At 44.5% G+C, this 25,114-nt stretch overlaps 1 protein-coding gene across 3 annotated transcripts in view; it reads left to right on the forward strand.

The window, feature by feature from the left end:
- The window catches only part of RtGEF (Rho-type guanine nucleotide exchange factor), a 30,018-nt gene extending 5,083 nt beyond the window's left edge, over positions 1–24,935 (forward strand). For 2 of the 3 annotated variants that reach the window (XM_077660329.1, XM_077660330.1), the window contains exons 7-18: positions 654–776; positions 2,254–2,392; positions 2,599–2,658; positions 2,716–2,796; positions 5,038–5,178; positions 8,226–8,301; positions 9,319–9,527; positions 13,855–14,011; positions 15,002–15,118; positions 16,830–16,908; positions 16,994–17,048; positions 18,047–24,935. In XM_077660329.1, coding sequence (XP_077516455.1) covers positions 654–776; positions 2,254–2,392; positions 2,599–2,658; positions 2,716–2,796; positions 5,038–5,178; positions 8,226–8,301; positions 9,319–9,527; positions 13,855–14,011; positions 15,002–15,118; positions 16,830–16,908; positions 16,994–17,048; positions 18,047–18,172 — 1,363 coding nt within the window. In that variant the 3' untranslated portion in view covers positions 18,173–24,935. The remainder of the gene's footprint in view (positions 1–653; positions 777–2,253; positions 2,393–2,598; positions 2,659–2,715; positions 2,797–5,037; positions 5,179–8,225; positions 8,302–9,318; positions 9,528–13,854; positions 14,012–15,001; positions 15,119–16,829; positions 16,909–16,993; positions 17,049–18,046) is intronic. The other variant, XM_077660331.1, reaches the window with a different exon arrangement.
- Positions 24,936–25,114: the final 179 nt, after the last annotated feature.

The following is a 25,114-nucleotide window of genomic DNA, read 5'->3' on the forward strand; positions in this document are numbered from 1 at the left end:
AATAGCAGGGTACTTTATTTTTATAGCCCGCCCTAACGAATGTCTTGATGGAACGTTTCCTGAACCGCATCACTGGGGGCATGTCATCCAGCCTACAGCGCAGGCCTGAATATCAGGATTTTTGAAAAGCAACTGGCTATCACTATTCGCCATACTAATCTCATAACCCCTTACCTGTCAACCATCCTCCCTTTCCCAGAATCCCATCCCCTCCCACATTTTCCTAGGGGAAATGAGGGTTGTCTCCCCTGGCCCACTTCCTTGGCTGTGGGGTCACTGGTAGCTCCTTCCCGCTTCAGTTATGTTCGCCTTCGGATGTATTAAACTCTCTTTGCCCTCGCTTGGTCCTTTTATTACATTTGGCTTAAACTTGTTGTACACAAGTGGTCCAGGAAGAGGCCCTTTTATTTTTCATTCCTTTTTATTGGCCTCAACGAAACGGATGTCTCCAGCAAGAAGGCATGGGACATGCGCATGTTGCTTTGCAAACTTGAGTGCCTTCTTTTTGTGCGTTGACACAAGAGGCAATTGGTTACATCTTTTAGACACACTGTTAACAGCCTCAGCATTTCACGAAACAATTGTTGAGCCCTCTGATCAAACTGGAAAATGCCCATTTGAAGTGACCATGGTTTGATGCTTGTGGTGTGCAGGCAGCCCAGCCGGGACCAACGGGTGGGTGGTGCCTTCTTGCAAATAGCAGCACGTATGAAGGCCACCCAGCTGGTCTACTGTGCCAACCACCCGCGTGCCGTTCAGCTCCTGGACAAGCTCAAGTGGGTTGGATTTATAGTACTTGCTGGCTGGGATTTTGGTTATGCTGATGCCTTTTATCCCCACATTGAGTGTCCAAAGTAGTCCCTGGACCTATTGCTCTAGCACACAAATAAAAAAATGTGACAAGGGCAGGCAGGCAGGCACCAACACCTCTTTTTGTTGCTTGTTTTGCATATTTCTTTTGACTTAACTCCTTTATCACCTCCCTGGGTCGTTTTCTTGTTAGTGGATTACGGATGGATGCTGTTTAAGGCTTTAGAGGAAATGCCATGTTCACCTGTACAAGAGAAGGTGGCTATCGTGGGCACCTTTTGGGGCACTAGGCTGTGGGAGGTGCGCTTTTCAAGAACTCAAGGCATGCAGCTCTAGCAGAGGTGCCTCTAAGGAGAAGAAAGGCTCTAGAAGGTGGCTCCTCAGTCTCCTTCATCACCTGTGAGCAGTCAGAAAGCCTGTAAAGCCTGCACTGGTTTTGAAAGGTCTATAAAAGCCTGTTAGGTGCCTATGTTTTCAGTACTAGTCCATGATACATGAAGATTTTCCAAATAATCATTCTGGTGCCACTTAGATGAACAATAGACTTTATATAAGAGCTTCAGGTGAAAACTGTTGACAGGTTTTGAAAACCGGCATAAGTAAGAGCATTTTAGTAGTTACACTGCTCTTGACCTGGCCTTCTTAATGTAGTTCGTGCCCTGCAGGATGCTGGCATGTAGTTGTTATTGGTGACCTGTGGCTTGTTGAAAAAAATGCCTGTGCTCACAAAATGCCACTGCTTTTTGCCTCCACTAATTGTTGAATATCATTGCCATCTTGCCCTGGGAATTTGTAGTAGTTGACAAACATTTGTGCATCCGATTTTTCGCCTATTAAATCCTTAACACATTGCTCGGAACAGATTAGCGTAAGGCAGTAGCTCCTACCATGCACTTTTGTGGAGTCAAGCAGCAGTTCAAACAAAGCTCTGGTTGATCGCATTGATGCATAATTATATTGTCACGGCTTGCTTGACGTAGAGGCCGGCGGCGAGCACAGGTGGTGATAGCAGGAGCACAAGAACACAGGAACAGGCAGGTCCGCCTGCAGCAGCAGCGTCGTCAGCACACGGCAATCGCGCTTCAACTTTCTCCTCGCTACAATATGTATCTTTATTCTGCCTCTATACTCTCTCTCTCTGCTCTGTAGTGTGAGGGTAGCACGAACCCTTGTCAGAGTTGAGCACTGGTATATGCTGCCGGAGCATTATGTATATCATGCGGGTTTTCACATGTGTAACACGTCACATGATGAGCGAGAGGCATGAAACCCTGCAACAAGTGCTTTCGAAGTGTACTTTCCTGAATGGCACATCATGCTGCCTCATATTGAAAGGCTGTAGTTGTGGCTGGCTAGGGCATCCTTATTATGGGCATCTTGTCTAGATGGCTTCCTTTCAGAGAAGAAATTATGGAGGGTGTCTTCTTTTCATGGCTTGGACAGAGAGACACTGACATCATGGCTGGAGCAGCTTTCGCCACCTGGCGCTACTCTTTTGACCCTGACAACGGGGCTTAGTCGACCCTTCCGCCGCCTGGACAAGTACCCGGCCCTACTTACAGAGTTGCAGAGGCACACGGAGGTAGGCATGAGTCGTCGATCTCCAAGTCGGGCCTTGAGCTTGTATCCACTGCTTCAGCTTTCATTCCATTGGTTTATAAGCATTACATTGTCGAGAGACAATGGGCAAAAGAAAGGAACAGTGGCATGCCCGCATGCTGTGGTCGATTCCATAGTCTCCGTACAAGCAGCTTTTTGAAACAAACTTGCCCCTGTACTCTCTTGCAGGAGAGCCACATAGATCGTGGAGACACTCAGAGGAGTGTCTTTGTCTACAAGGAAATGGCGGTATGTAGTGTTCTGCTGCTGTGGGGGTGCGCAGCCTGCTGAAATGCATTGGTGCAGGCCAGCTGCTCTTCCATGAGACGCCAGAAGGAGCTGGAGCTAGAAGTGCTTGCCGGCACCGTAGATGGCTGCGATGGAGAGGTGGGCAATTTTTTTTTCTTTGTTGAGGGGCATGATTCAGGTATGCTGCCATGCACCAGCTTACAGTCATATGCAGCTGGCCATTGCCTTGTGTTCTTATCCTTGGATTGACAGTAGCCAGGTGAAAATTGATTTTGTTGGTGGTGCTCACAGCCTTGGCAGAAACAGTTGAATGCATGGTAGTGAGTTCTGCACGTGGGGTGACTGGTTTTCCAGCACACCATGCATTATTAAATGTAGGGGTGTGTGAATATTCGATAATTTCGAATATTCAGTCGAATAGGAAAGTATTTGATATTCGATTCGGTCCAAATGTTTTGTATTTTAAATCTCGAAGTGAATCGGCTCTAGCGAATAAAGTTTCTGGAATGCCTGCTTCATGTGGTTTTGGTTCAGCACACTTCCTCTGAGATGGCACCGCGGCATGAAGTCCTGACTTCATGGACACTTGCTAGGCATACGTTTTTTGTGTACCAGAAATGTTTGCAATATTCGCTTTGAAATTATTTGAAGAAAATCACTATTCACTTCGAATTCGCTTCAAACCAAAAAAACACTATTCACAGGGAAGAAACTACAAGCTGGTGTGTGGCTGTTTTTAATACCTGTAGTGGCAACATAATGAAAAAGGAAAATTTCAAGTTTACAGAGATTGACAAGTAAGCTTGTTATTCTTGTTCATGCAGAACAAAAAACAAACAAACAAAAAACAAGCAGCAGAGATGAATAGACAACACGAACAGTTGTGTTGTTTGTGTTGTGTTGTATACATTGCTGCCTCTTGTCCCTGCTTTTTTTGCACTGCGTGAGCATAAGTTACCACCAACTTGCACAGTTTTCTGCTCTTAAATTATCACGTTCCGCATCTCACAGGTATTCTAACATTAAATTTACTTAAGCTAATCATCCAAAAGGATCAACCCAACTCCTTTGCTGTATAAGTAGGATCTGAGCTGTAAACATGGGCTTTTCAGGAATAGTTGTTCAGAAACCATGGCTTTTCCACCATAGTTGTTAGCCCTCAATAATTTCAACTAAGGGCGCTGAAGATTAATTCGATATTTGTGGAGTTTGAAATAGAGGGGAGCCTTTTTAGTACACCTAATGTTGGTGAAGCCAAAGCATTAGTTCGAATAAACCAGAAAAGTTAAGCATGTTGGAATAAACAAGATTCTGCTGTACTTAGTATTGGTTCTCTTGATGTACTGACAGAAAAGTGTGCACAAAGCAACCACGACAGAAACTTTTGACTTCATTATACATATAAAGAAGATAATGAGTATAATAGAAATAGGCAGGCTAGTTGGTGAGTAGTAATAGAATGCAGCTTGAAATCGCGCAAAAAAGATAAGGGACTAGGAAGAAACCAACAGGACCAACAGTTGAAGTTCTGCGCTCTGTTCTGTTGGTTTATTCTTCGTCCCTTGTCTTTTTTGCACGGTTTCAAGATGCATTCTACTAAAGAAGTGAATGGAAGGCATGGACTATGTGCTTTGCCTTCTTTTTTCTGTTAATATAGTAACCGATAATGTTATTCGCTTCTGTTCGTTCACCTCGTACATTTGTTCAGCTTAACTGCACATGAAGGAAGAAGACTTTGGTGGTTTCTAGTAGTGCAAAAAACAAGCTTTTTCCGCTCGATACTGCTACGGAATGGATGAAAAAATGGGCTAATGGAAGCACTATAAGATCCTTCTGCGTGTGTTAACATATGCAGTTATGAAATGTTTCGTAGTGAAGGTTAGCACGAAAAGAGATGCAGCAAATGCACGCAGTCTATTCTCTTGGGCCAGCAGATGTCATCAGTGGGGTGGGCTGCAGCTGCGGAAAGCATTTTTGATATACTTGTGAAACTCTTTAAAGCTACTCTGAGGACATCTTCATCCAGTTTGTATTCTTAGTAGAATTCAACTATTTGGCTTTTTGTAGCTCTATAGACGTTCGTTTAGCCGTAAAGGTTGTATTAATTGCTAAGAAATTTGGAGTTGGAAATGGGCGTGTTTGTTTGTTTGTTTTTAGTGGATGGCAGTACGATGTAGCCTTAGAGACCTGGAAACTAAAAAGTACTTGTTGTAAAAAATAGCCTCTTTGTTGTTAGAGCATGATAATCAAAATAAATGTTATTGATTATTAATTGGCACGTAATCAGCAGGCCAGAAGTGCACAATAAGGCTTTTTCTGCGAAATGACTTGAAGTGTCGGAAGTGAGCCCATACATCAAAAAGGGACTTGATGGTCCAGGAGCTGCAGTGCCTGGGTGAGCTTCTCCATGTGGGTCCTGTGGTGCTGTTGTGTGGAGAGGAGCGACGTGACCTGTACCTGGCGCTCTTCTCCAGCTGCCTGGTGCAGCTGTCCCTGGCCAACGGTCGCTTCTCCTACCAGGTGTGCACGTCATTGGGTTGCCTTTTGTGTTTTCCATTCTGCGCATTACATTTATGCCCCTCCGTGGTGGGCGGCAGTGTCTTCACTGCTTGCTAATCTGGCTGCCCTTAGCCATAAGTGGAGGGCACCCTTCACCACCGTATTGTAACAGTGGGCCACTGTAATTAGCTCACTCCCCACTAACCATATTGTGGTGATGTGCTTGACAAGCTTGTGCTCGGCATTGTGTAAATAATAGGCACCACTGAGTGCACATGGCCTAAAACGCAGATGGCATGATCGAGCTGGAGTTTGTGCCACTTGCATGTAAAAGGGGCTAGACCGCACCGGCATGTAAAGTCCTCTTGTTACCTTTCTTCATTCAGTAACTTTACTAACCCTCTCATGCTGCCTCTTTTCCTTGCCATCTCTTTCTTATATATTTACCTTGTTCAAAAAATTTGCTGTGCACCATGGTGCTAGTTATTCAAAAATAATACACCTGGACATCAGAACACTGTTGCCAGCTTGCATTCACCTGCAGCCGCATTCATGGCCTAGTGCTTTGAGCATCCACCTCGCATGCGAGAGGTGCTGGGTTTGATCCCTAGTGACAGCCCACTAGTTCGAGCGGGTACATGCTTTCCTCAGGCCTGGTGCTCTGCTTTTCTGGGGTGAAATGCTTGGTAAAAGGGTCTTTGCTGTTGCATGGTGTGAATATGTGTGCTTCTACTGTAGCGCCTTTTGTCCTGAATGCATGGTATTAGACCCCTTCTGCAAGTTTCATGCTAAACACATCTTTCAAGTTGATGCGTAGTTCTGGGCATTAAAAAAATGTTGATTGAAACCAAGCTGTAGAGGAAGGTTTATAAACCTAGTTGAAGTTTGATTATTGTGCTGCTTCCATTCAGATATGCTTCACAGAAGCTGCATTATCAGGTTTTAAGCTAACTGGCAGCAGGGAGTAGGAAGAACCTGTGCAGTAGCATGCAGAATGCTGTAATACACACACACACACACACACACACACACGCATGCACGCACGCACGCACGCACACGCACGCGCGCACGCGCGCGCGCGCGACCCCGGTTGCGGTGGTCGAATTTCGATGGAGGTGTGAAATTCTAGAGGCCCGTGTACTGTGTGATGTCAATGCACGTTAAAGAACCCCAGGTGGTCGAAATTTCCGGAGCCCTTCACTACGGCGTCCCTCATAGCCTGAGTCGCTTTGGGACGTAAAACCCCAATAAACCTATTTGCTACATTAGTGCAGCCAATAATTTTGACCACCTGGGGTTCTGTGATATGCTCTGACATTGCAAACTACGTGGGCCTCTAGCATTTTGCCTTCATCAAAATGCTACCACTGCAGCCGGGATCGAACCAGCGTCTTTCGGGTAAGCAGTCAAGTGCTATAACCACTGAGCCACCGCGGCGGCACGGGTCCAATAAGTATATTTGTGTCATCCAGTAGAGTCAATGGCTGTTAGTATATTAGACCAACACGTCTAATATCTGACCAGCAGTGGTCTGTTGGACTATGATATTTGTTAGCCCTATAGAAAGGCAAATAAAACCAATAGAGTTCGAAAATACTTGAATGGAACCAATAAAAATTGTATATTACACAAAAAAAATTTATACTGCTATTTTTTTTCCAGGGATATGACTTGTTTATAATGCTGCTTTTATGGCATTCAGAAAAAAAAAAATTCCATTGTGATTCGAGGCACCTAACTAAGCGTTTACAACTTCGTAGGCCATGCAGCGAACGCTGAAGCTTCATTTCTGTCCCTCCTGTAACTATGGTACTCATACTGTCTAGAAGCAGAAGTGCAAAGCTGTGTTGAGAAGATGAAGAAGAAACTTAACTTAAATTGTGACAGTCCTGTGCTCTACTCTGTGTCATCCTAGCTTTTCAAATGATCTTTTTGCTGGGGCATAAAGAAAGCCCACTTCATTACTATTTTCAATTAAAAGCATTTTAATAGCTCTGATTGAGATAGATTTTATTTGCTGCAAGGTTGCACTACCTGTCTTTTGAATTTTGAACCTATCATGGTGGCTTAGTAGCTATGGCATTGGCTACTGAGCCCAAGAATGCAGGATCAAATCCTAGCTGTGGAGGTGATATTTATATGGAGGCGAAATGCGAAATTGCCCATGTGCTATGTAATGTCAGTGATGTTAAAGAACCACACAAAGTAGTTGAAATTAATCTGGAGTCCTCTACAACAGTGCCTCTTATAGCCCATGTGCGGCTTTGGTATGTTTAATGCCACATGAGATACCATTTCGAGTTTTAAGTACAAAAGTTAGACGGAAAATGCACCAGACTCATGAGTGCAGAGGTTTTCATTCTTTGTCTGCACAATTTCTTTCTTGGGTCCATAATGCATTAGGTGCCAGATTGCTGTATCTCAGTAGGCATTGTCTGTATATCTTTTGCTGCTCCAAAATTTAGAGAAGCAGATGTGAGAGCTGATGGCTGATGACAGCTGATGGCAGCTTCTGCTTTCAGTTCGCTTGGCTGACTGTCATCATCTTATCAGTTTACTTCACCCATGATCTTCAGTTTGCGAGTTACAAGGACATGGATTATAGGCATTGTACTTTGGCCCTAACCCCCTTTGAGGTTCGGACAGTGAAATTCAAAGCTCTCCCTGTTTCTTTGAAGATATACGCATACTGTTGAAATCTAGGCTTTTCCTGTCAAACAGTTATCCATAGTAGAAACAGCTGGACGAGTTGGTATTGCATCATTTTGAGAAATGCATGCATGAAGGACACTGGTAGGGCAGCAAACAGCACTGATTCTGTTGTTTTTTGCTATCTCCATGTCTTTCACACTGTGCCTTTCTCAAAATTTATTCCTTATACCTAACTTCTGAGCACCTCTAGGCATAATCCCACTTGTATTATATGTGCTGTGCTATGAGAAATATTACTTGAGGTGCGAGTGCATCTGAACTGATGTAAATCATAAACTGCTGTGGAAATCTGTTCCCACAGCATCTGGCAGAATTTGTTGTTTTGTAGATGGGCTCCAGACCTATGTTCTGTGCAGGGCCGCCTGCCTATGGCAAGCTTGACAGTCTCAACTTCCCAAGATCCAGCAGATGGCTGTGCCTTCGACATCCAAGGTGGCATCAGTATTCTTTCTTGGAGACTGGGAATGTGGCTTGCTATATTTTTTTAAATGCTGTAATCTAATGAGTTCTTTGTGGTGGAAGTTTATATATTCCTAACCACTACCGGAAGGTTTGAAGATGTGGATTTCAGATGAGTGCATATTGATATGTTCAGTTCTTGTGGCTTGCATGGAAGAGTCAGTTGTTCATATTTTAGCTTTTGGGAGTGTAAGAGCATTGTTTTCTTTTTCCTTACTACTGAAAACTTTTTGCAGCATTTAGGAAGGCTGATATGTCTGGGTTGCCTTGTGGGCTTGATTGGCAAAAACAAAACATAAAACTGCATCCTTAGCTATCTCTTTGAGCTGCAACAAGTTAGCAAGTGGGATCAAGTGTACTATTTTAAAATTCGGGTGCTCATTGCACATAGTATACTGAACACTACTTGCATGCTATCAAGGATTTGCAGCTATAAGTTGAATATGAACAAGACTTTTTGGCAGTAGGACACTTTTTTCTTTTTTTGCTGGGCATATTGTTGCAGTGAAGTGTGTTGATGGAATGAGGTGGCCATACTCTGCTGATTTCTCTCTAGTATGGAGATGACACCTTAACTTTTGCTGACGGCCGTGAGCTCCTTTTGAGTTCAAGAAGTGTGCTTGAGGGGGAAGTATACTAAACCGTGTAAGCAGAAGTGCATGCACATGATGACCCAATGTTGGGCATAGAGGAAGTGCTGAAAAATGAATGTCCTCCTGTGGCATTGAATGAAGCCTTCCTGCATGTACTGCTTACCTGTTAAAGTGATTGTAGAGCAGGCACTGGGGTTTCCTTCAATGTTTTGTTCATGTGCCTTGTGGTAGGGGGTGGTTGCCTAACCAGCCGTCAGAAGGCCACCAGTGTGTGAGTGGCTGTGACTCGTCTGTGACGCAGTTTTCCCTTGCCAAAGAGGAACGTTTTCCCCTTTTGGCATGCTCTCGCTGCACGGACTGAAGTGAAATGTGAACTGAGGTTAAGCCCCGTGTCCAGGTCCAACGGTGGCACGCACAACCGTGCTTTGTCGGAGTGCGGAGGAGGCTACTCAGTGGAAGGCCAAGCTCAACTGCTGCCCCTCAGCTCCACCAGCAGCACCCAGCCCACTGCGACGAGCCGTGACACCCATTGGGGCCCCCGCAGCTCCAGCACCCACTGTCACAGTGGTGCGGCCGATGGAGACTCCAATGCCACAGCGTCCCTTGGTAAGCCAGTTGCGGCTAGGAGGGCAGTTTCGATAACAGAAGAATTCTGTGAGCTCTCAGAGAAGCTGCCAACAAATTGTGCTAGTCACCGAAGAAAATATTTATCAGTGCACTATCAAATTGTCAAGAGAATGTCTGGGCATAAAATTTTTTATCTGAGCACCTTCTGGTACCATGTAAAACAACACTTTTTTATCATTATAATTGCTTAAGCCAGGGGTTCTGAAGGAACCATGGGGAAGTAAGAGCAACATGGGAGGCGTTCACTTTTACCACTTAACACCCAGCGCATCAAATGTGAGTCAGAGCCTAAAAATGTGAATAATTTTCATTTCTGCTCACATCAGTGTGTGAATTACTAGCATATTTGAAGTAGCAGTCTTCAACATATTTATCAATGCAAGGCCTATGTGTAAGCTGCCAGTGGTACAGGAGGTCTCCTGAAAGATAAATTTGTATAAAAGATAAACCCTAATGGCAGAACAGCGTGAAATTTGTGCTCATAATGCTGAATTGGTTTGGAATGGAGAAATTTAACTTTGCCCTCGATTAACTGTATGCACCTGGGTATTTGCGCACAGTTTTGTCTACCTTTGGCATTCAGAAATTATAAAATTACATAAAATTATCTGCAGTCACCTTTCCTTTGATAAAGCTTCCAGTTCTTTAGACTTCTGCAGTGAAAGGAATTTATAATGATGGAATCCTGGAAATTTGTAACTTTTATCCAATGTTTTCAATGCCTGGTTGTTTCAGGGTTAAAGACTGCTGCCATGTTTCTTGGCAGGTATGATAACTGCCCTACATTGGCAGGTTGTGTCAAAACGTGCCAAGCACTGATTTGACTCTGTCATTGAGAGCCTCCTTCAGTGCAGATTTGACAGTGTAGTGGCAGTCAGATTTTGGAGCCTCACTGTGGAACTTGATTTGGTGTATTAATTAATGCGGAAGGTATAATACCACCCTGCATCCCTTGCTGCTGTGTGCTGCACTGCTTGCTTTTCCACCATGTGCATGCAGCACACAACCCTGACCTGCTCCTGGGTTTCTTGTTGTCTCTGAGATAGACATAAAATTTCTGGAAGCTTTTGAGTTAATGTTAGGGGTATGTGAATCAGTTTTGAATTCACAATGGGTGATACCCACCTGAGTAATTAAATAACACTTTTGCATTCCTAGCATTTGAATTTATGAACTATTTGAAATTTGAGCAACCTCTTGGGTTTACATCTGCTTTGCATACGTTGGAGGCTGTAGCACTGCACTGATGAAATGCTGAAAAATATGAGGCTCTGTACTTTTTTTTCCTTTGTGGAAACTTGTGTGCCATTGTGAGCATGAGATCCGAATTAGAGCCTGCTTGCATGATGTGTTGTATGTTTCATGCTTATAGCATGCCTCCTAAGCCAATATACCTCTGTGGCTATTGCAAGTCATTGCTCAGAAAAAGCAATGTCCAGATAAAAAAAAAAGGCTGGTAGAATGAGAATGATTTATTTTGTATGTAGAAATACTTTATTAACTCTGAGACCTAAATAAGGTATGTAGCCTGCCTTAGCAGCCAGCTCTGAGGCTGATGTGTTCCATCGTGTTCAAAAGGTATATGCAAAATGCAGCGTTACTCAGCATACTGTTCTCAACATACGTGCATCATCCTTTGCTTTTTTTTCGTTCTAAATAAAGAAAAAAGCAGCATGCACCTTCATTTGAAATTGAAAAAGACCTCTAACGTACAGTTAAGGCAAAGCTGAAGCTTCCTGTAAAATGTTGTGGTAAGCAGCATCCTGTGGACTGTTTCATTGTAACATGCAGTCTGGTTGGGCAGTGGCATCTGCAAATGATTGCTGTGCTGTTTTGTGGTGTGAGCTGCTTTACGGAGCCCGCCCTAGGCCTTCATGTGGTTGAAAGAAGAGAAAGAAGGCCATAAAAAAGAGGTCCAACTCTCAAGCTGTGGGACGAGCTTTGTAAAAGCCTCCATCCTTGTGCACCAATTGTGAGTGTTGCTGCAAAGGCCGCCATCGGCTACGCAAGCCACCCTGAGTGTTTCTGTGTTTCTCTGTCCACTTGAGCGACTGCACCACGGAAGCGAAAGCACTTGATGAAAGGAAATTCAGCCTGTAGGCCCCCTGCTTGGGCCAACTTGGGTGAAACGTGATACCTCCGCGACATTGTTGTTGTGCAAAATCGATGCAGTATACTCATCTACATTCTGGTTTGCAAAGATGAGTTCAATTTGGCACATTCCGCTGCCTCACTTTCATCGCAAAATGGAGTTTTGTTTGTGTGTGGAGCATATGTTTCTTTCTCTAATTAGAATAATGTCAGTAAAATCTTCTTAATTTGACCCCTGTTAATTCAGAAATCCAGACAATTTGAAACGCCGGCTCGGTCACGGCCGAAACCCATCTAAGTCTATGGCATCAGGCGCTCACTAAATCGGATGCTATGAGTCATTCGGGGCTCCCGAAGGGGGGCTGCATCTAGGTGTGACTGGCGCGACAAGAGATTGTTGAAATAGGCGTTCTCACATGGCTGAAGCTAGCTTCAACCATCAGATCAAAAGGCTTCAAATGGCTGGCTTCCCGTGTTCTGTCGTTTGCAGCGTAGCAGAGACCCTCCTTCAAAAAATGAAAGGCAAGAAGAAAAAATACCTTGCTAAGCCGGGATCAAGAAGACCACAAGTGGTCCCCTATATACACCGAGTGGCGCACAGTTTGAAGAAGGTTGTTGGCCGGTTTGACGTTCCTGTCGTTTTCTCCGCGCCAAAAAAGCTGAGCGGGTTATGCTCGCGGATCGGCCAGAAGCAGAAAGAAAAGCCCTGTGTGAAAAGAGGCACGGCAAGCAATTCGTATCCTGTGCTGTCGGAGTGGTTTATGAAATCCCACTGACGTGTGGAAGGGTCTATATAGGCCAGACGGGTCGCTGCATTAACGACAGGACACGGGAGCATGAGAAAACGTTAGAAAGCGGAGGCGGGTCAAATTTGCCTCCCCATTGTAGAGACTGCAAGTGTGAGCCGGTGCTTAACGGAATAAGGATTCTGGGCAGGAGTCGCAATCAGGTGGCACGTGAAATACTTGAGGCCTTTATGATAAAAAAGAAAGGAAGCACATGTGTCAGCGACGCCTCGGTATACCTCCGTAGAAATGAAGTTTCCTTCCTAGACAGTTTTTTGTGACGTCATGTTCTGTGCTACTTTTCAGCCTAGCATTTCTAGCGGCCGTCTGCTGTTTGTTTTGGTGGGTTGTTAATTGTTCTATTGGTTTTATCTTTCTTTTTCCGACTGCTTTTGCTTCATATGTTTGACTCTGCTTTTGCTACGATTGTTATTGTTTTTTACTTTTTATATTTTGTTTTTTTGGTCTCTGACTGCTTTTGCTTCTCCTGTATGACTCTGCTGTTGCTACGATTGTTTGACACTGCTTTTGCTAATAGATGGCCCCTTTGTTTCGGTTTTTTTAATTCCTTTGATCAGAGTTATCTGTTAGTCTAATCTGCAGTATATAGTCTGTTAACCTGATGTAGCGGTTTTTCATACCACCTGCTGAGTTCGAAGTGATAATGGGATGAGTATCATGCTTGAGCGGAACTGTTTAAATATGCCACCTTTCCATAGAATAAACAGTTGGTAGTGTGCGCATGTGGTGTCTTTTTCTTGTCTGTCCTGATTTGCGCTGCCGTTCATTTCATCATGCACCAACTCGCCCCTGAGGCCGTTATTCTGCCGTACTCAAAAACTGAGTTTCACTTTGCAGAGTCGCTCGCACACCTCTCGCTCGTGCGGGAAGGCAGGTGTGAGGACGACCACTTCTCTGAGAGCAGTCCGACCACTTAGTTTCGGTTTCGGTTTTTTTCTGAACTTCGCTCTAGCCTGCAACGGTGACGGCTCGACCAGCCAACCAACCCAACTGAGCACCATTTTGGATGCTGAGTGGTGCGTTGCTGGTGTTTTCTTCCATCCGCCCTCCCCCATCTTTTTTCTCCATGAACTCGCACTGTGAGGGGTGCGGGAGACCCTTATGACTTTGTGGCAGTCCTGCTTCGGTTCTTGAGAGTATGCATGCAATAAAGCATTGATGGAAACGTGAAAAATAGTCATTGCTGCGCTTTCCTCATCTCGAAATCAGACGACCATTGCACAGTCATTCAGCAAATAAATTTGCGGCGATTTCAGCTGTCCTTGACAGTTTTTTTCAGGGTCATTCGATAATTCGAACTTTTGGATAATTTGAGCATTTTTTCTCATCCTTTGAAGTTCGAATTAAAGAGCTTGTGCTGTATGCTGCTCTGAATGTTAGTTTTGTCAAGCGTGGTCACTCTTTTGCAGCCTGTGGTTCTGGGGCCATCCACAGAGAAAACGGCTGTGACAGAAAGCTTGATGTCAGGAGCAACACAGGGCAGTGGCTGGTGCTTGCGGCCGCACCAACCTCTGCGGCCTAGGCCTGCAGCTGGTCGTGCGCCTCACCGGAAACAGCGCAGGCCTGGTAAGCAGCTTTTTTTCAGCTTCTAAAGTATAACACGAGAAGACACAAGGCAAAACAGTGCCAGGGACTATGTGCTAGTCCTGCACATAGGGTATCTCATGACACCAACTAGCAAATATGTTTCCTCATCTTCCATTATGAGGGATCTGCAAGTTCATGTATGCATATACTGGTCGGTGTCCAATGAAATGAGACAGACAATTCTGTCACAATGATCAGTTTTCAAGGTAACTGCAATGCGAACACAAGACAAAAATATTAGCTGCTATAGAGAAAATACAAATTAGGTCTATTAACACTTCCATGTAGTGAAGTGAAAATGAGGTGCGTTAATATTCAGTCTGCTCCAGCTAAAATCTTCTGGCATTGCTGCTCCCATTTCAGGTGACCTGTTTAACATTTAATTTGATGTTGACAGTACATAACTAGTCACACCTGCTGTGTACCTCTGAACGAGCTTGTGTTTGATTAGTGAGCCGTATCTCATTAACATTGTCTTTTCCGCTGAGTGCTGCAGTGTGGAATGGAAGTTACGGTGAAGGATTGTCAGATGTATCTCAAGCAGACGTTTTTACTCAAAACTCTGGTTCTGTGAATGTGCGGGGTGCGACTAGTTTAAGGGGAGAATGATGATCTTTTCTTCTTAGTGGCCATTATTGTCGCATGATGCAAAGGTCTTTGATTACTTTAAGCAATGGCTAGGGTGCGATGTCAAGTAGCCGTCACAATTAGGGTGACCGATTGTAGACTGTTAAGTAAGTGGGATGAGCACCGATTTGGTATAGTCCTCATCAAACTTTTGCCAGTTTTCATCCTTGGCATTACTGCAGTAAAGTCTTCACGTCATGAAATAGTATGCAACGATGTAGGCAGTGTTGGTGACATTGTTATCCATGTGAGAAGGTGTTTAGCTGTGTCAGAATCGTGCATCTAATGAACAAATTGCAGCTATGTTGTGAAGGTCTGAGGAGCATGTTGCAAAGTCCTCAGGCGCCCGTGCAGGTCCGGCTGAGGACAGGGCACCACATGTTGATGACATGCAGCTGCTGCAAGTCATCGAGGCCTACTGTGGCAGCAGCTCCCGGACAAGGCACACAGTGAACTCAGGTAGGCGCCATGTGTTCCTTGTTCCTCTGGGATGACATCATGTGGGCTCAGTGATTACTTGCACATTAAACGTTTTAAACACACAGCTTGGAGGGTGAACCCTTAATTCTAAGCTATTGAGAAGCTAGTTCAATGGCCAAATGTGAAGCTATTTAGCTGCAAACTGAAGGACAGTTGTCAATTTTTGCTTCCCAAAAGATAATTTAACTCACCTTGTGGCTCCGTTATGTACTATTTGGGGCAAATCACTGTGAATTGCTCTAGGAGCAGTCAAGAATCACAGCTGAACTTTCTTGTCATAACTTGCGGCCGCCCCAAATGGCACTTCAAATAACACTCACGCTGCCAATGCTGTGTTGTGTGGTCTTCGAAAAGTTTTGCTTGATCACTTCTTATAATCATCCTTTTTAGTTTCATCTACACCTTTTTAGTTTCATCTACAATAGCATAATTGGCAAAGCCATGACAAGAGCACTAGTGAGCTTCAGGCCTCAACCACCCACTCTTACAGCAACATCATGGGAAGAGTGTGTGAAATTGACAGCACTTTGCATATTGAACCAGCTGAAATAGCTTGAGCCAGTGGTGCTCTATGCATTAATAGGCAACAGTGCTCGTGCAAATGAGCTATGTGTCAGGCATTGCAACGTTCCTCTAAGAATGCAACAGTGGTTCAGCCCAATGCTGGCTTTTGCAGATTAGAACCTGCGAGAGGAATCCTTCGTTGGCACTTTTCAGTAACTGTAAAGTGCCATTTAACTTCTGTAGTATCGTTCAGCGTGGCTGGGCATGTGCTTCCAAAGCTACTGTGTTATTGTACTGTCGGTGACACTGATTAAACTTGGGTCTATAAATTCTGTTGTTAGGCTTTCGCCCATTCTGCATCAATGAAGAACTTTCTGGAGAGATTGTAGCGCCAGGATTCTTTAATTTCCAAGAAGTTTCTGGCAGCAAAAAACGCACTCTCTCTTGTAGTCTAGAGTAGACGTAAGCATGAAAGGCTCTGCAGTACTGACAGTGACGTAGCACATTCTAGAGACAAACTCGTTGCAAGGCAAGGTCACATCTCAGTCAAACACAACCATCTGTCCTTAACGTCACTCGGGTGGGAGAGTACGGATTACACAACAGGCTCAATGCTCTCGCGTCGTTTACACTTCGAGAGGACTGCGCCTGTGCTGCTCGGACTGCAGGACAGAGCGTAAGCTCCTTTGCGCTGCACGCTCGCTTCGCCCGCCACAGGACTGGAAGATGCTGTTGTTGATGTATGCGCTGCTCCGGCGGCAGCTCGTAGGCACCAGGGGCAGGTGGAAATGTTCACCGCAGTTCGTATAGGTTCACCTTTCTGCTCTCCCTTCGTTCTGGCGCTAAGGTCACTCGTGTTTTTTTCCCTCCGTTCTGGCACCAAAGTCATCCATGGCGCATTGACAATGGGAGCTAAAAGCATTTCATGCTTTAAAAAAAAACAGTATCGTTTCTATTTTTCCTATTGTGAGAAAAGTGCACGTACAGCAGACACCTGGGTTTGGGGCTGGCCCCAGCCCGTGCAGTGCTCTAATATATACGACCTTGGTTTTGAAATAAGCTGTGATGCCCTTATACTTGTGTGTTACATTCAATGCAGAATTTTAGGTTATTGCAGCATGTAAGAAATTGACTGTCACTTGTGTAATTCACTTATGCTTGGCTTGTCCCCACCTTTTCTTTGCAGCGTTGATGAACTGCCCACAGGTTATCGTTGCGGAGGACGAGAAAATTATTGTTGATGATAACAAAGGCATGGAGGAGAGGTAAGTGCCTTGGAGCCTTCCCTGATGCCCGCTCTGTTAGCAGTTGCGAACGTGGTCTTAGTACTGCACCCGATTTGATCCACAGGAGCCTTGTTGACACTGTGTATGCCTTGAGAGACCAGGTCAAGGAACTGCGAAATGTAAGTGCAAGGCAGGCAGCTGCCAACCTTTTGTTTACTTTTGGCAGCATTTAACTGATGTTAGTTCCTCATTGTTATATTCCATGGAATATAGCGAGGCAGTATTGATGTGATACAGTGATAGTATACAACTGCAGCTACAGTAATAAAGTTTTCTACAGCTGTCAGTGTCTGTAGCAAATAGCAGATTCATTAAAACTTTCCAAAGGGCCAACCATCCACGGTTGCCATGTGCCTTGCTCTTGCTTCCAGTAATGCATGCTACCATTTCTTTGGCACCAGCTAGTCATACATTTACATGGCATCATGCTGCAGCATGTGGACAGCAGTCTTGCATGCCTGCGTGACATACACTTGGCAGCAAAAGTTTATGATGGGATGTATATGCTTGAGAACAAATGTACTATAGCGCTGCCTAACGACCCATTTTTCTGGTATTAATACCAGCAACAGAAGCATGCGCATCTCTTCATATTTTCAGCCATTGCTGGCAATTGGATTGTGTGATGGTGCCGAAATAAATTTTTTCCGCACACCTGTGTATTTTGTTACCTATAGTACTGTCATCAACAAATGAAACGCGAATTAGACAATTGAAGCGGGAACAGCAAAATGACACGATTTAGATGAGGGAGACCGAATGCTGGCACATTTTATTTTCACTTCGATGGCGCAGTGTCTGCTTCGTGGAAGAGTTATTACCACTGCTGTATTTATTTTTCAGCTGCTAAATTTTTGTGTTCTGGTGTTCATGTTACAGGTATCTAGTTCACATTTCATTTGCCCATCTACAGCTGTCTCTTGAAGGCCTTCAGCTTGTGATGGTGGCAGTCTATTGGGCTGTTTGGTGCATTAGCAGTTCGTAGCATCTCCTTTGTACTTTCTGGACCATCGTGCCCTAGCAGTGTATGCCCTCTTGCTTAGTGTATGAGGGCTTGGAGATCTTGTAAAGAAGATAGCCAGTAAGCAGTAACATGAATGTTTTTCACCGTGTGCAGGAGACCAGCCAGCTGTCACGGGCACTCGAGGAAGAACGACAAGCTCGGCTGCGGCTTGAAGCCCTTCTGCGGCAGCACATGCTGCTGGGCTCTTGTGACCAACCGCTGCTCATCACAGAATCTTGACCAGCCCCCACAAGCTTGCCTGCATCAGCTGGCGGCATGCGCAGTGCTTCACCACTCCGGAAAGGCTTGCTCCCGAAAGACACTGCGGTGCTGTCATGTGTCGCAGTGCCTCTTGTCCATCCACTTGTACCAAGAACAAGACAGCAGCTGTAATGGGGGAGGGGACGGTGGAAACGGAATTTTCTAGCCACCTGCCTTGTTGTGTCCTGATGTTGAACACTGTTATTGCGACACTTTTTGCTCTCAAGAGCCCTTATCTGAGCAGCTCAGCGTGGGGAATGTTCCTCCATGGGACAAGTTTAGCACTCTCGTCCACTATGTCTAGGCACTCGTGCTGCCATTGTAGTGAACAGTGGCAAGGTTTTCTCCTGGGCCCGTAATCTGCAAGTGTCCATTAAGCGGACATGCCCAAATGTATATGGCTTTCACTGGGAGCATTCTCTTGCTTCAAGAAATGACAAATGCCACCACTGCTGTTTTATATAATGGTAGTTGCTTATAAACTCCCACCACCTTTTAAGTCAAATGCAACCAACTGTTTGTTTTTAAATGCTTTTATATGGATTGTAAGTATCTGTATAACAGGTTATTACAGCGAAAGCTGTTGTAGCTTTGGTTTAGCCATATAGCCCTACATTCTACTGTGGAATCTACAGCGTTGGCTGTAAGACCTTAATTACTTGAATTAAATTAATTGAAGTTACTTAATTCAATTCAATGGCCTCCACCTGCGAAGTATGGCAGGTGACAAAGTGGAGGGAAGAAAATCCCCTGTCGACTTTTGGGGAGAGGGAAGAGACTGGGCAAGAGGCAGAGGGGTCTTAGTGGCTTGAAGGTTAGGGCGAGAGCGGAGGAATGCACAACCAGAAGGTGGCTGATACGGGACGGAAGGACCCAGGGGTGGCTGCCATGGAGGGAGGAGGTTACGATAAGGGCGGAGGAATGCACAGCCTGAGGATAGTTCCATGGCAGAATGCAGGGCTGTAGCGCTAAACCAAAACAGCAGCTTTCACTGATTCATGCTCCAAGCCGGTAAGCCTAGCTCTACCTTTTTTTTGTTATTTATGCAATCGCAAGTGCAGTTTTCACTGAGATGATGTAATAGAAAAGATGGGGTCACCTACTGTCACACAGCCGTCACCTTCGCACTTGAGCCTCCAATCAATCTGCACAGACCGAGGTGTACTTGTCTACTTCGACATTTCAAGTCGACACTTCAAGAATACGGGCCCTGAGTCATTGACAATGGTATAGATACGCACTCTATTGTTTTGCGAGTTTTTTTTTCGTTTTATGGGGGTTTAACGTCCCAAAGCGACTCAGGCTATGAGGAACGCCGTAGTGAAGGTCTCCGGAAATTTCAACCACCTGGGGTTCTTTAACGTGCACTGACATCGCACGGTACACGGGCCTCTAGAATTCTGCCTCCATCAAAATTCAACTGCCGCGGCCGGGATCGAACCTGTGTCTTTTGGGTCAGCAGCCGAGCTCTATAACCACCGAGCCACCGCGGCGAGTACCTTCTACAGGTGTCCCCTAGAAATGCATGCTGCATCAGCTGTGAGTATTTGCTGCCATTGAGAATGACCTGGAATGCATGTGCACTTGGCACAAATATTTGGCTAACAGACACCTGGCGAGACACTTGTCAAACCACTGAGGACAATGCAGAGGTCACACTGACAGATTGAAAGCTATTTTACATGACCAGTGCAGTCTGCGGAGAATGGTATAGTGCATGCTTATCCCTGGATGTTCTCGCAGTGATTGTGACATTCTCACTTTTGTCAGAATTTCACTCGGTTTGCTAATGCATTTTAGAGCACTGTTATTATCAATACAAGAAAAACAAAGGTCTACTGTACGGCAAGCTTGTCTGGAGGAAGCTGCCACTGTGACTAGCCATGCCCACGGACCATGCTGAAGAATTAGATTTTCATGCTTAAATACATATGCATCAGAATTTTTTTTCATTACACATTTAGACATTGACAAAATGGATTTTAGCTCCTCCAGTTGTGTCAGAGCAGTTCTCTAAGGCAGCTACAAAGAGTGATGCGTTTCTAGTACCAATCTTCATTCTGAAAGATCCAAGAAAGGCTATTATTCAATTGTTGGGGTCGTTCCGCCCGTCTGCAGCTGTAGCTCATGGCGCAGCATGCAATGTATTTCCCTGCTTCTAATGGCAAAATTGGGAGGGAGCAATATCTGTTTTAAGTAAGAATCTGAAGTTTATTTCAGTGTGAATTCCAAATTTCTGGTATTCTCAGTCTGTTTCTCATCACTGCCAATGCACCATGGTACCACATCGTCCGTGAAACCAGTCTGATTTGAAAGGCTGCGTCTATGGACGGAGCACAAGCCTTGGATATCAACACGGGCATTAATGTCAGATTTTATTAAATGATTAAGTTTACTCCGGCCTGGTTTTAATTGCCGTGATGGTTTATACATACACTTAGCAGCATTGCACACAAAAACCTTTGCTTGCACATAGTCTTCCTGGATCACCTTTAGGCACAGAAATGCTGACATGTTTTCCCGGTAGTGCAGTGCACTGGAACCTGCTGGTGGCCATCCTTACTCTGGAGGCGTGCAAGCTAAGGCCTTGATAAACAGCAGTGAAGCGAAAGAATAACCTGCAGCAATCCCTGGTATTTACTTCCCATACAACTCTCAGACATCAAAAACTGTTGTCGGTCTACGTTGCTGCAATTAGTCTCTTGCTAATTCTGCTGCAATCCATGTGCTACTTCAGGCTATTTTCCCCTCCCCTCAAAAAAAGGTGTACTTTAGAATCTGGTAGGTACAGCAGCATGCATGTCAGCTCGTGTCTTTGTCAAGATAAGCTGTTGTTGCAAAAAAGCATTGTGCACAACTTGTTCCATTGTGCTACCTAACAGGGCCATAAGTAATGTGGCACACGTTGAGGTATTTTGTCAGGATCAGTCCTTTGCACCACTGGGTCATGTGATTTGGTTTTCAATCCCGTGACAGGAGAGCAAGCTGCTCTCTGTTGAGGCTTCTGTGTAGCAGCCCCGCAAGGCTGTCCTGTTGCACATGCTTGGAGCAAAAATCATTCGGTCACGATGAAAAGGGTTTCTTAATTTAAGCCAAGCTTACACGCTGTGCAGGAGCCACCATGCTGAGGCCACATTTTAGTGCAACAGTGTTAAAAGGCCAACTCCGGGGGCTTTCTGAACATTTTGAGTTGATAATTGCATCACATTCCTTAGAGTCCCTTCGCTCCAGTACAAAAGCCGGTTTTCAAAATACCACATACAAGTATTTAAAAAGAGCAAAAGCCAGGAAACTGAAGCTGGGTTTCAACTAAACTATGATGTCACGACAGACTGTCCTATGAAGTTGAGAGTACTGTCATAAAACCTATCGCGTACACGCTGATTGGCCAAACTGGCGACTGTAAGTGACTGGGGTCTTTATTAGTATGAAGTGACCAAAGGCAGCTTGAAATTTTGTCCCTCGGCAAACTCTAGTGAATATCGATGTACGTGCATTCAGTGACACCACACACACAATGCTGCCCATAGAAATCTCTCCATTTGAGGCCACAAAATGGGAAATTTTAAAATTCATTTGCACAGCAACAAAACATTACCCTGCTCTGAAATTTGGCGCAAAGAACCAAAAAAGTGTGGTGAACATACAGTGAAAGAGTAAAATCAGAGGAGGTAGAAAAAAAAACAGCGGAGGTGGCCTTTAAGGAGCTCTTGTCATAGAAAAGCTGGTGTCTGGAGTGAGGAGGATTGTACACTGAAACCCCTAATTGGTCGATGGGGTCATGACTTCACAGCCACACGACCTCGCATGGAACTTCAAACTCGCAATGCTCATGTTAAACATGACGTCACACGTGAAATGAGAGTGATTAAAACATGACATGTATTGTGAATTAAAGGTCACCACATATCTCAAATGATTTAACATTATAAAGCAGTTGATTTCATTTAAACAACAATTTTAAGAATTCGGGCAGGATTCGAACCCACAACCCTTTGGTTCCGAGCCAGGCAGGCAACTGAATAGGCCATGCAAGGCATGCTTGGATAGCTTGGGAACAAGCGGGAGTTTATATGTGCGTCGTGTGTTCTTTCACGTAAAGTGTTATCTTAAGACTGTAATGGGCGTGTGTGTAAGTAGAGAGGACCACAGGCCACTATCGAATCATACCCTTCAGCCGGAGCTTAAGTGTCCCCCTAATTTTTTCACAATGCACTAACTGTTGTACGTTTTCCAGAAGCTGCTCTAGAAACGTACCGAGTTCACATGATAAGCATTGCAGTGTTTTGGACAGCCCAGCTGGTCACAGGGACATGCGAGTTGTGCCAGCCCACAGGATCAAAATTTAAGGGATAAAAGTTTGCTTTCACCCAGGAAAATCAAACAGTTTTGTGTTTTACACAGTTAAACTGTTACACAACTTTCTAATCAAAATTTAATTTTCTTAAAGTGCAAAATATAGAATTGAACCTGCACTCTGTGCATTTAGCTCGCATACTGTATTTAGGCTGAAAATGATGCAGTGGATGCATGTTTTTGGGCTGTTCCTAGAAGCTTGTAGTGGATTGCCTCTTTACCTAAAACATTTCAGCCGTCACACTAGCGGCCACAAGCAAAAGCTTGTTTTTAGCTCGACTAACTGCCTACTGGTGTCGTGGTCACCATTTTTCCTAATAAGAGCATGGTGCTGTTAGAATACAAATGCTTTATTTAGTAACATTTTACATGCTTCATAAGCAACCATCCTGCAGTGCCAACAGCTACAGCAATTTTGAAGTTGGAGCATGCAGAGAGCAAAGCAGTGCAGAAAGCTTCTGATGGTGTTATAAATTGTTTAGAAGTCTGAAATCTGCCATTAACCATTTTCTTGTGTACAATCTTTAATTATTTTGTGCCCTACTCACAGGCTCCATAATCTCTTCTTTTAATATATAAGCAGTTCTCATAATATATAAGCATATCTCCTGCAGTAAATAGGATTAGATACCATGCACTTGTGAAGTCTGAGAAGGTTCATACGTGGGTTTAGCTAAGCCACTGTTAGGGCATAGGAGCATATAATAGGGCGTAAAATAGAAATGGTTTCGTTCTTTTGCTTGGACAAAGAACTGTGCAAGAAAAGCCATTTTAGCTGTACTGCCATGCTTTTCAGTGGCCACACAGCATGGCAAGGGATGGCCAGACCTGCGGCAGTGTCGTCGCTGACTTTACCGATGTCCCTCAAAAGAAAAGTACAGAGCAGTTGTATTTAGTGCTCAAAAATAAGCCGAGAATAGAACAACATGCTATGGAAAGGAAAATGAGAAAGAGAGCCACTTGTTTTGGAGATTAAGCTCTAGTTAATGCAATGCTAGGAGGAAATCTAGAGGAAAAAACGGACTCTGGTGGGACATGTAGTGCGGCGAACAGATAACTGATGATCTGTTAGGGTAACAGAGTGGTTCAAAGGGAAGGAAACCATAACTGGTGGCAACTGAAGGTCAGGTGGGGAGATTAGGTTAGGGCCAAGTCTGCTGGGATAGGGTGACCTTGGCTGGCATGGGATGGGAATAATTGGAGAATGGGGGAGGTCCTTGTCCTACTATAGATTTAACCAGGTTGATGACGATGATGGTGTGGCACTGTTTATGTTCATCTTGTAGGGTTTCTTATTCTAATTCTGCTGGGGCGCCACTCACTATGTTGACCGACTTGCTCCAGTATGCCCTGTGGATGTCAAACTGGTAAAAATGCACATGTGGTGAAATTGTGCCAAGCAGCAGTATACGAAAAAAGATGAAATCAGTGGCAAGTTTGAAATGTCTAGGTGGCGCTACTTACAAAAATGTACACTACCTGGCAGGAAGAAATGTGTTGTGCGAGTGCTTTGTGCGCATGGCGTGTTATGTTCGGTTCGGCTTGCCCAGTGTCGACATAGTTGTGGAATGTCCACGCTTCATTGTGGGCAGCTCATGACAAGGTACTGTAAAGGTACTTTCGTAGAGACTGTAAGCTTCTCTCCATTGCTTGATTGGGACCTTCAGACAATCTAACGAATGTGTAGCAGCAGCATACAATCACATTCTCTGTGAACCATAGCAAGATGGCCTTGTACTACTGAGGTGGTGTAAACCCCGCCACAGTGACTGTTTTTTTCCCAAGTTTTACCAAAATTGTAAAGATTCTAATTGGTCTTGGTTGCCTGCATTGATTTCTTTGTTTTGATTTGGTTATAGTGCACTTTTTAAAACAGCTTTGAGAAAGTCTGCCATTCATTTGACTGAACACTTTTTTTTTTTTCACTGTAACTGGAATTAACTTGAAGAGCTTTCCACAGCCAGTGATTTATCCATGCTAAAGTTGAAAGCTATCAAAGAGTTGTTGCTAAGTGCTTGCACTTCATTTTGAGTGGAGGAAAGCCAAGTAAGGCTTGCATGTAAGTTACTAAAGTATTAGTTGGCCGCAGCCTCCACAGGAATATTTGTACCTACATTTGGGTGCACTAAGTGCATCTGAACTATGTGTAGAGTGTTCAAGGTGTACAATGCAGCCTTCTGAAAGCTCCATGCCTGTGGACAATATGAACCTGTCGCTTCCTGCGCTCGCATGATTGTGCAGTCCTCACCTGAAGGAACAGAAATGAGGTGCATGCTATCAGTGGTTGGCCCAACCCGTTTACCAAAACAGACTGCTAAAGAGGGGGGCCCTGTACCTTGTGACAAATTTTGCTCAGATATTAAATGCTCTGCTGTTGATAAAAGTAGTTGTGGATAGCATCAAAGCGCACCTTGCAGTGCACTTACTCTCTCGTGCCTCTTCAGTGTCCGGCATGAACTGAGAACCCTGGTAAGCTAATCGGAACAGTCTGCTCACTACAATGCACTCGTCTTGACAAAAGCTAACCTAATTTAGCACTTCATAACATACTGAATACAGCAGAAA

Source organism: Amblyomma americanum, chromosome 3 (genome assembly GCF_052857255.1).
Source record: "Amblyomma americanum isolate KBUSLIRL-KWMA chromosome 3, ASM5285725v1, whole genome shotgun sequence".
Lineage (NCBI taxonomy): Eukaryota > Metazoa > Arthropoda > Arachnida > Ixodida > Ixodidae > Amblyomma > Amblyomma americanum.